Here is an 11,860-nt window from a genome sequence, read left to right as displayed (position 1 = left end):
AAATCCCTCCACACTTTTCTAAGTATTTCAAAACCGAGAAAACAGGACATGGGACGGGGTGGAGGAGAGACGGCTGTCGGGACTGGTGCCAGACTTGGGAGCTGCCAGACGCCGGGCAGTGGTGGTGTTGCCTGTCGGCAAGAGGCAGCCAAGACCGTCCCCCGCATTGGCACCCTCGGGCTTGGCTCAGGCGCAGCGAGGTCGCGGCAGTCCCGCAGCTGGCCCTGCCTGGCGGGCTGACAGCCGGGAGCCGGACAGAGGCCGAGCGGAGGACCGACTCGCGGCTTGACTGCGCGCCCGGCGCCCACAGCCAGGGGGCAGAGTTCCCGGGCTCGTGCCTTTGCCCGCTACCTGGGGCTCAGGCCCCACCACTCCGGGCCGGTCTGCGTCTACTCTTTCCAGGTGCTCTGTGCTGGCCGGGTGTCCGCCGAGCTGAAGATCTCGCTGCCCGCGACCTCCCCTGGGGGCAGGAGCAGAGGCGCGGCGGGGCACCCGAGGCTGGAGGCGAGGTGGGGAGGGGAAGGCGGTCCGCTCACCGGGGGCGGGAGGGAGCTGGGGGATTCGAAGGACGCGGCAGCCCCGCCCCCGCCCCCTCCTCTCCTCCCCTTCAGAACCTGAGGAGCCGGGGAGCATGGACCAAACCCCGCAGCGCTGGCACCATGACGCTCGCCCGCTTCGTCGTGGCTCTGATTTTAGGGGCGTTCCCCGAAGTGCTCAGCAATGATCCGGTCCTCAGTTATCCCCTTCACCACCGCCAACGCCATTCGCTCCCTCCGGGTCCCCAGTACCCTTATTACCTTCCCATCCAGTCTCGGCAGCAGAGGACGCCTCCGTCACCTTCTGTCCCGCGCTCCCGGATCGCCCCGCGGGCGCTCCCTGCCCAGCGCCTGCACGCCCTCCAGGCTGGGCACACCCCCCGGCCGCACCCCGGGGGCTGCCCCGCCGGCGAGCCGTGGGTCAACGTGACGGACTTCGGCGCCCCATGTCTGCGCTGGGCAGAAGTGCCACCCTTCCTGGAGCGGTCGCCCCCGGCGGGCTGGGCTCAGCTGCGAGGGCAGCGCCACAACTTTTGCCGACGCCCCGACGGCGCTGGCAGACCCTGGTGCTTCTATGGGAACGCCCACGGCAGAGTGGACTGGGGCTACTGCGACTGCAGACATGGTGAGTGGCCTCGGAGCAGCGACGGCAACTCGGGACTGGCACCGAGCCAGCCTGGCTCTTAGATGTCTCTTAGAGAGAATGAGAAGGTATGAGGCTGCGAGATCGCGTTGTGGGGTGTAATGGTGAGCAGCACGGTTAGCAGATAAGTATATTTTGCTACCCTAAGTTTAGGTAAGCAGGGTGTGCTTTGTGTGTGAAGATTGTCAGGGATGACAGTTACTATGCAAGGTGCTGAGCTCTGGGTTCCTGGATATGATCTGTCTTCTGGCTGGCGTGTGTGTGTGTGTGTGTGTGTGTGTGTGTGTGTGTGTGTGTGTGTGTGTGTGTGTGTGTGTGTGTGTGTGTGTGTGTGTGTGTGTGTGTGTGTGTGTGTGTGTGTGTGTGTGTGTGTGTGTGTGTGTGTGTGGCGCGTTGAGTGGATGTGTGTTCTCTAGATCACCTTGCTTTGAGGGTGTTACCATATTTACGTACGTAAAGAGGAGAAGAAAAAGAGGAGATAAAAGTTGCTAAGTATTTGTTTTGTTATCAAATGTGACAACCAATAACCTTCACTCCTTCCTATAGACCCCATTTGGAAAAATGTGATAAAATATTTGCCTTAATCCCACCACTGACTTCTGTTTGAAAAACTATGCCAAAATTCTTGGGCCAAAATACAATGATGTTCACATTCTGGGGCACAGTGTGGTAAATACCATCAGTGAGTGAAGAAAAAGAAAGGGAAAAGAGATAGGAATATTAACTATACTAGTGAAAAAGAAACTTGGTACAGTCAAGTGCAGTTTTCAAGAATGACATTATTTAGCTTTATATGTTATTTGTGGAAAATCAGGATTAGTTGGTAACATCCCGAGATAAAGTTGGTAAGATGTTCTAGGTTTGTGGTAATAAAAACATCACATTAATAAATTTAATGTAAATGAATAATCTGCCTTTGAATAAGTGCTTCATTTTTAATTGCTGGGGCTTTGCTTAATATAGGTTTTTTGTTGTTTTTTTTTTTCCTCTTTAACAACTGGGGAAGAAAAACCTTACGTCCTTCGAAATTTGAATATCCCTTCGAAAAAAAAATTTTTTTTGGCAGATTTGCATCCAAGCTGTGGTGCAGGGATTTCATGAACTGAGATCCTGAAACATGTTGTGCTTTGTACCTTTTGGAGGTAATTTGGAGGTTAGCTTTCACTATGTCATTCTTTTCCTACAGAAGTTTTATTTATCTGTGCCTTCAATTGCATTAATGCTTTAAGTTAAAGGAAAGTGATAGAAGGTTAAAATCAATTATCCTTCATCTTAGAGAATGAAGTCATCGCTAGACTCGGGTTTCATGGACAGAATGCCAATGTCGCTATAAAAAATTTGAGCTGATATCAAGCAAAGAGCCCTAGCATTGTCTCATTATTTGCTGTGAGAGACTATTTGTAGTAAAATCTCATGTTTAGCAAACGTTGACAGTTTTTTCCATCTTCTTATTAGTCTTAGTGTTATAAATAGATAAGGGTAAATAATTATTAGGGAATAAATGTGTGGGAAATAATACACAACTTCTTAAAGATATATAAATACATATTCAAAAATTAAAAAAAAAATTATTGTGATCTGTTGCTCTCTTTGTGAAATGTAACTCTTTCAGCTTTATGTTCCAAGTGACGAGAATAGTTTGTCCTTGGATTCCCTACCACCCCATCCTCTTTAGTTGAATAGAAATTTAAATGTTTTCATTGCGTTTATGTTCATAGCTAACTCTCATCAGACAAAACTCCAAACACCACATAGTAATATGTACTTCTTGTTGTAAAGTGATTGAACACGAGAAACAAAAGAAACCACCCAAGATGGGAAATAAATGCCCTCTCCATCACCACAAAAAATAGGAAAGCTGTTGGCTATGTAATAATTGAATCACTTTCACAGACTCAGTCTTGATACCCAAAGCTTCCCATTCTATCGTTCATTCTTCCAGGTCTGGGAAGGCATAACCCATACCTTTGAGACGACCAGCATATTCTGCCCTTATGGCTTTCTTGGTCCTACATTTCATCTAGGGGTGTGAACAAAAGTATCATGGAGTGGTGAAAATAATACTGAATTAAGCTTTAGAAAACATTGGTGTCTGTTTTGGCTCTGCCAATAGCTATGCAAAGCTCTTAACTCTTTTAGAGCCTGATAATAACAGCTAGGACTTATTGAGCATTTACTCTGCGCTGGATGCTGGACTAAGCATTTGATGTACCTTTTCTGATTTCATTCTCATAGCCATCTTATAAGGGAGTTCTTACATTACACGGATGAAAATACCATAAGGCATATTACCAGGAGTGCAGGAGAAAATAGGGTTAGATATGTACATTTTCACTTCACAACTCATTTTGCTGTAGTTTTTATACATGTTGAAGTATTTGTGCTGTCTGGTAATCTTCATTTTGTAGCTTATACACTAGTTTAAAAGGAAGAGAGAAAGGGAATTATGTCTGGCCCTATGTACTTGATTTCCAGTCTCTTATGCTTTAAAAATCTCCAGTTACTATTTTTTCCTTTACAAAAAACAGGGCAAAAGAAAAGAACAATTTATAGTAATGAGATCCCTCCTTTAACAAATAAACTGTTGGCCAGTCACATACCTAGTTGCATCAGGAGAAATGAGGAAGTTGGTGCCTCCACAGTAGAGGGTTGGTTGAACCCAAGTTGAAGGGGAAGGGTGGGGATCTCAGGTGAGCCATGGGAGGGTGTGGACGTTCCAGTGGCTCAAATGTCACAGAGCAGGAAAGGTGATGCCTGGGCCTGGTTTTATGAAACTTGCAAATCAGTAACAAAGAATCACTCTGGGGATTGGAATACCCTGCATCATCCCAGGGAGTTAGTTCTTATAATAAGCATTAGAATCTCCTAGGGACTTGTTAAAATTCAGATTCCTGGCCTCTAGCCTCAGAGGCCCTGAGTAATTTTCAGATCTGGGTCAGGAATGGAATGTGTATTTCTAATGAGCAGTCAAGGTGATTTGGATGCTGAAAATGCTCTGTCCCAGTCAGGGAAAACCCGTGGGAGGGCATCGGAATCCACCTGGAATGTGCAGTTGTGAGTAATGATATAGACCAACCGAGCCCACCGTTGTGTGCCTTAACCCTGTCAGGCTTAGGAGCAGGCATAAGGCATGCTGACGGTAATTTTTTGTTGGGTTTTAGAAAATGGCACCATGGGTTTTTCTTTGACGAGTGTGGGATAATAACAACCTAGTTCACCAGAATATGATTATTAACTGAATGTGGGCCAGGTTATTTAAACATTTCTACAGGAAGAATTAACAAGTAACTGACCTCAACAGTTAGTCAGTGCTTCTGACTAGGAGGGGTAATCACTTTCCCATTCTCTGGTTGGCATGGCAGATAGGGCAACTTGCTTGATGCTGTCCTAAGAACTCACTCCTCTTTTTTACAAGTAGCCAAGTGGAACTCAGCCATAAGTGGCTGATGAATGAAACATGTAGAATAAATGATAAAGCTCTAATAATTGAGATTTTAGGAAAGAGAATGATGCATAGATCTGGCTTTTTGTCATGTCTCGCTAATCTGTTTATTTGCACCAACCCACTCCAAATCTCTTGATTTGAATAGAAATAGCAGACATGTGAGCCGAATACTATTGTCTACAGGTGGTACTCTCTGAAGTCCATCTGTTTTTAAAGTGAATGTTAGTTAAAAAGTTAGCTGAAAGCTGTCCTTCCTTTTTTTAATGCTGCATCTTGATTGTATGTAGCAGGTGTTGAAAAACATTTATTAACAATATCAGATTTGATACATTTCCTGGCTGGATTTTAAATATTGAGCTCAATCTTCTTTTCAGGCTAAGGCAGACATAAAATACTTAGATTTGGAGCATTATCTGACTTTTAACTAGTATGAAGTTTTTTTTGTTTGTTTTTTAGAAGAAAATAAGATATCCAATTACTATTGCCTTTTATGAGCTATTGTCTGGGATATACATACTTATGTGATCACTGTCTTGTGTGTTTGTGTGTTAAGGTAGGCTTTGTGAAAAGAATTTTGTTTATAACTGTGAGGACACACCGAAATATCCAGCAATAAGGTACTACTCACAGATACCTTCATTTGTTGGATATTATGCAGATAGATACTAAAGTAATAATTGTAAATATATATATAATGGAAAAGTGATTATGATAATGTTAAAGGGGAAAGATGGATATGAAATTTATATACATTAAGGCTGTGAAAATAAAGATACCTGTGGATCATTTCGAAGAGAAAACCAATGATAATTCCAAATTTGGGTATAGATGTGGCTTGGATCAAATAGGATGGTTTTGATGGCAAAGAATAGAAAATCCAATTCAGAATGACTAGAACAACAGGGAGATTTACTGTTCATATTACAAGAAGTCCGTCTAATGGACAGACTTCACCATGGTACAGCTGTGCCTTTACCCTCTAAAAGTCGCCTTCATCCTTAGGCTGGTGCTCATTCCAGGCTTCACTTGAGATAGAGGGCCTCTCTTCAGGTATGTGCCTTTGAAAAAGCAAGGAAGCCTTCCTGGAATTTTCCCACAGACTTTCTCCCACATTTCATTGACTAAGATGGGATTACATGTTCCTTTCTGGCACTCTCTGGAGAGAAACATACAATTGCCATGATTGTCTAGATTAATCAGCATTAACATCTGAATTATGTAGGAGTTCTGCTAGCAAGGAGGAAGACAGGTAGTTGTTCAGGTGGACCAACAGGGTCTGCTAAGGAATATGGTTGGGGTTTGTCCCAAATATATTAGGAAACAATGCAATTAAGGAATGTCAATAAGTAACTTAAAAAGTACATCAAATGCTACATCTATTTTTAAATCCATATCTAGATTAATAACATTTAGACTCTGGTTTGGTTGATAAAACATATTTTCTTGTTTTAAGATGCTATTTCCAGGCAAATATTATTCACAAATTTATTTCTGAAATGAATAATTGTTGAAAATACTGAAGTTAGCTCAGTTATTAGGTAAGTGTGATTTAATTCTAATTTTAAGCTTTTTTTTTTTTATTGTCTGAATTAACTTATAAAGAAAGCAGTCCTCTGAAACCTCTGTCTTTAGTCTGCATGATAAACAGGCATTTGGTTGTGCACTGTATGAACAATTGATTTAGACTGTATTCTATATGGTTGACCTTTTGTTATTAGAAAATCAGGAAATTTATTTTTGCCTCTTTAGCATCTTACTTTTCCAGGGTAATATCTTCTTTTCCCCCTCCTCCTCCTTCCTGCAAATCAGTACAATATTAATAAAAAACTTATTGTATCCAAAGCACTACAGTAATGAGATTTTTCCCTCTATAAGCCACACATGAACACTCAGCCTAAATACTTTTTATTAAGATCCCCAGAGAAGGCACAAAGAGTAGAATGCTGATTCTTCTAACAGGGCATGGATAGATTTCATTCATTCATTAAACATTGAGTTTGCACTAGGTAAATACCTGTACTATTATGTGCAGATGGTCCAGGTACACACAATTTGTGAAATTTTCTCTGATGGTTATGGTCATATATTGTTAGTATACCATAACTTAATCATGGATAGAGGCATCGTCTTTCATGTGATATTGTATAATGTTTTAAACCAAGGAATAATTTATAAGATTAATAAATTTCTAATAGGCATAATGTAAATGGGTAGAATTGCTTATTCAGAGGATGCTTTCTCATTTTGAACTAGACCAACTCAGATTTTTTTCTCAGCATTAACGGTATTTACATAAATAATAAATGAACAATTAATATGAATTATAGATGTGAACTAATGGAGGCAAATACAGTTCGGTAGGATCTTAGTTCAGGGGAATGCTGTGTATGTTAAAAGATTATTGGATTTCATTTTGATCTGGGGTGACTTGAATAAAAACCTACAACTTCAGAATGATAACACAGGTTTAAGTTATGAGTAAATATATATAATAATATATCTTAGTACTGTCAAATAGGACGTAGAAAGAAAATAACATCAAAATTAATCTGGCATCTCCTACTGTACTTTAAAAATTCAACTGATAGCCCCTCAATTCAGTTGTTTTCACATACTGCAATTTTTTTTATATACAAGGGTACCCCAAAAAGTTTGTGGAAAAATAGGATTACAAGATAATATGAATCTTTCCATCAACTTTACGAAGTACCCTTGTATTTCATAATTAGGATAGGATATGATCATTTAATATATTTTTCCAGTGTTGCATTTGGTATAAGACATAGCATTATATTTAATTCAGTGTCAAATATGTGTACTAAACCATCCAACATGTGATAGGTTTTTTTCTAATCTTTAGAATAGTCCATAAACTGAAATTTCTGTGTCACTCACAGCTTTAAGAAAGCTGTTTGTCTAGGATCTGAACAAAAGCTTGATGTTGCCCACATGCATTCTTTCTATTCCACCCAGAACTATAGAAATGACTAAAATTAATTTTCTGTGCATCTGTGGAGTTCAATAATAAATGAAAAAGGATTTGTGTGCTAATATGAATTTTGCTTACTTTTTTTTGTCAAACTGATTTTAAAAGATTTAAAAAATATTTATTACTAATTCTTCTCAGAAAACATTACTGGGATTGGTCTTTGTTTTTTGCTATATTGTCTTTCTTTTCAAATGAGTGGATGCTATTTCATAAGTACATTTTAATTAGTTAATTAAATAGTCATATCTTTTTATTTGCTTTATTTTGGAAGGAGCTGAATTTGTAGAATGAAAATAACTGACCAATCCATTTGGGTCCTTTTCTAATATTTCTTTTAGGCCTCCTTCAAGTGTGGAGTATGGGAAAGATTTTTCTAGCTGTCCAAGGAGAGGTAATACTGTAACGGCTCTATTACTTCACTAGGGTTGCCGTAATGGGCACCACAAACTGTGAGGCTTAAGCAACAGAAATTTACTGTCTCACAGTTCTGGAGGCTAGAAGTGCAAGATCAAGGTATTGACTGAGTCAAGCTCCCTTTGAAGGCACTAGGGAAGGATCTGTTCCAAGGCTCTCTCCTAGCTTCTGGTATTTCTTGGCTTGTGAGCGTACAGCTTCTATATTCGTGTGGAGTTCTCCCTCTCTGTGTGTCTCTGTGTCCAAATTTCCCCTCTGCATAAGAACACAGTCACATTGGGTTAGGACACAATTTAATGACCTCATCTTAACTTGATCATCTGCCAAGGACCCTGTTTCCAAATAAGATCATATTCATCAAATAAGATAATATTCATAGCACTTCAGCATCTTTTTGGGGGACACAATTCAACCCATAATAGCAGCCTGAAAGCTGAAAAACCAATGAGATGTGTGAAGGGAATTTTAATCCCAGTCAGTTGTTTTTCTCTAGTTTACCTTGTGTTGACTGAGACTGATAAAATGTTTGAAGAGAACCGTCTTGAATGTCCCTCAGTTTTGAGAATTTCTGTTTTCTAGCAAGGTTGTCCATAAAGGAAATTTCTGTAACACAATTCTTTTATGTTCCCTTTCTTTTATAAAGCTGAAGATATATCTACACAGAAGGAGAATTGTAAACTAAAATGACAGTAAATTAATCATTTTTGGCAAGGAATTAAGATGTGGAATTCTGAACACTGTTGCACATTGGAATATTTTGCCTTCAAGTAGTTGTAATACCAGCAGACAGTTGACTTTCTGGGGGTAGCAGTTCATTTCATGAACTCTGGGGGCTCCTCTCTGTGGCTTAGCATCATGCATACTGTTACAGTTCCAGACTTTCTTCCATTAATGGGTTGATCTATAGATTTGAAATGCCTAATATGGCTGACCTAAAACCTGTCTTTGAGACTTTAAATTTTAAATTATTATTAACTAAATTTTAACATGGAATATTTGAAATAGAATAGTTTCCATCAAATTCGCACTTGAGAGACTTTAAGACAGTGCATCCCTAGATCCAGTGGGGTGTGGTCCAGAGACGTGAGCTGTGACTATAAGGAGCACTGCAGAATGCTTGGATGGAGTAGCAGAGTGTGAGGGAAGAAGGAGGGATCAATTCTTGATAAGAGAAGATTGTGACAATTGAACAATATTTACCAAATAATTTGGTCTACAGTTTATGCAATGAACTTTATAGTTAGTAGGTATTGCAATAAAAATTAGTTTACCTGGCTTTGATCTATGTGTACTTCTTTACTGTTTTATCCTCTTTTTAAATAGAGCTAAGTTTATTTCTTTCTCCATCTTGTAATTGTGTACCTATAAATATATGCAAACATATACACACACATGCACACACACATACATAGTCCTCCTACAAATTTGTATAGCCCATGGGACAAATCAGCCTCCATTGGAGGATCAGCCTCTAATGTAGTATCACCAGAAAGCCACTTCTGTCCTGTTTTGCAGTGTTCAGAAACTCCTCAGGCTGTCTTATGCTTCTGCCTCGCTAGTTTATTCCCATGTAACATTTGGTAGATAAGTTGCAATATTTCAATTAGAATAGTGAATACCAACATGTTATAATGCATAAAGTAATACCTGAAGTTTTAAAAGATGCTTGTTGTATTGCAGGGTCTTTGCTTAGGTTTGGAGGCAGGTGGATAATAGCAAGAGCAGGAATCTGGGGATAGTTGGTCATGGCTCTGCAACTGCTCAGGTGCTTTAGTTCATAGCTTCGTCATCCATACATTGAGGGTAATGAGTTGCAGTTTTTAACATCTTGACCCCCTTAACCATTCTAAGAGAATAAATGCAGCAAGAACAAAATAAAACTGAAAACAAATGAAAACTACTATCTGTCTTAAGACAGTATAAATTGCATGTTCAAATTTTTACTATTTTAGAGCATATTATTATTCTGATGATTTAAAAAAAGGTATTTCAAATAATTATTAGAAGAATCGAGAATTTCATAGAGTTATATACCATTAAGAAATACTCATCGCGAGTCCAAGGTAGATGGTTTCCTCAGAGGACTTCAGAAATTTTTATGGCCCTCAGGAAAGGATAAACTATGTGGAGGGTCTCTGCTGGAAGGTGTGTATATTGGTGCTGGTGATCCTGGGAGCAGAATCTGACAGAGAATTCATTAGTCATTGACATGCAAATTGACTTTTCAGAATTGCAAATATTTGTATTCATTTGTTAAAGTAAAATTGGATGAGCATTCCATATTTTTTACCATATAGCAGATACAGCTAAATGAATCCAGGCTGTCACAGCATGTTTGGCCCTTGTGAGAAATGATGGTATAGCTGATAGTTGACCTGAAAACCAGCTCTGTCATGGCCACTGTAATGTTATGGTCGTAATTATTCTTTATTCAGTATTTTCCTATTCTCATCTCTGAGTGCTGCACTCATTTAGATGATCTGTGGACATCATTTCTTCTTGATAGCTTTTTTATTTAGGCACTCTTTTAAATCTTAGTATGATTATTTAACATGCATGTGTAGAATTCTAGTTTGTTTTCATTTCTAGAACTTTCTTCCAATACTTTTGATATGAGTAATTTGATGGTGGTGTGGGGGATTAATAAAAAGATAATAGATTAATTTAAATATCATTTCATATAATGTTTGCTTGAGGTCGACAAATGAATTCTTTGATTGAAATAAACTGCTGGCATTTGTGATATGCATAATATTATGAGGGTCTCTGCAGAAGAGGTTTTATGATTTTAAAAACTATTAAAGTTCAATTGGACCCTTTAGACATATTTGTTTAAAAATGTTCTGTAGTTCACACTTTCCAGAGTTAGACAGGATTTCCTCTTAGTTAGTATGAATTAAAGAAGTTTAGAATGTATGAATGATTTTTAGATGATCTGTCATATTCATGTTCTCTCCTGAATATCAAGATTTGGCAGAACAATGTTTGCTCCCACTTATGATTGCCTTTTGTTTGAGTTAAATGAGATTGGTTCTGTTATGAGAAATACAATGTTTTTCTTAAGTGCTTACATTTTTTAAGGATGATGATCTGTAAAATAATAGTGATGGATGATTAAGCCAGTATAAATGAAATGAAGGGATAATTTGTGAATCTAATATTTTTCAAAAATTATTATAAAGCTGTAACTTTGAAATATTCAAATTTTGCCAGAATTTTTTTGTAGGACTTAATTTCTTTACCTATAAAATAAAAGCTATATTATGTGATTTTTTTAACAGAATTTTATGAAATTCCTAAGTCGTCTGAGTTTGATTCTATTTCTGCTTAAGTGTCCCAATTGCTGCTTCCCAGTTCCCAATTGCTGATGAGAAGAGGAGTGTAGGGCCTTGATCCACATTTAAGTGATAAGACTTTAAATGTTATCTTTCCCAGTGCTGCTTGAATTTACATTTTGTCTTTTTCTTTTTTTTTAAGATGACCGGTAAGGGGATCTTAACCCTTGACTTGGTGTTGTCAGCACCACGCTCACCCAAGTGAGCCACAGGCCAACTCTCATTTTGTCTCTTTTAAAGACTGAAAAGAATGACTCAAATTGTGGACTTCAGGATAGCTAAGTGAGGGTGGTATGTAAGAGGAGGTGAATTTCCAGGGCATTCAATTATGACAAACCACTCTACCTCACAGCTATTTTTCTAAGATTAACATTAGGCAATATTTTCAAAACTAACATCTTTTTGAAATTATGGACATGATCTTTAAAATTTTTATGATTACTGCCTGAAGTTAAAGGGGGAAAAAGAACTTTATTCTTCTTTAGTGGCTGAACAAAT

At 39.0% G+C, this 11,860-nt stretch overlaps 1 protein-coding gene across 1 annotated transcript in view; it reads left to right on the top strand.

Moving 5' to 3' along the window:
* The first annotated feature begins 659 nt into the window (after positions 1-659).
* The window catches only part of PRSS12 (serine protease 12), a 78,009-nt gene continuing 66,808 nt past the window's right edge, over positions 660-11,860 (top strand). Inside the window, exon 1 of the mRNA XM_063108610.1 lies at positions 660-1,161. Within this exon, the coding sequence (XP_062964680.1) occupies positions 660-1,161 (502 nt within the window). The remainder of the gene's footprint in view (positions 1,162-11,860) is intronic.

The sequence above is a fragment of the Cynocephalus volans genome, chromosome 9 (assembly GCF_027409185.1).
Source record: "Cynocephalus volans isolate mCynVol1 chromosome 9, mCynVol1.pri, whole genome shotgun sequence".
Taxonomy (NCBI): domain Eukaryota; kingdom Metazoa; phylum Chordata; class Mammalia; order Dermoptera; family Cynocephalidae; genus Cynocephalus; species Cynocephalus volans.
This window is presented reverse-complemented; position numbering and strand designations above follow the sequence as displayed.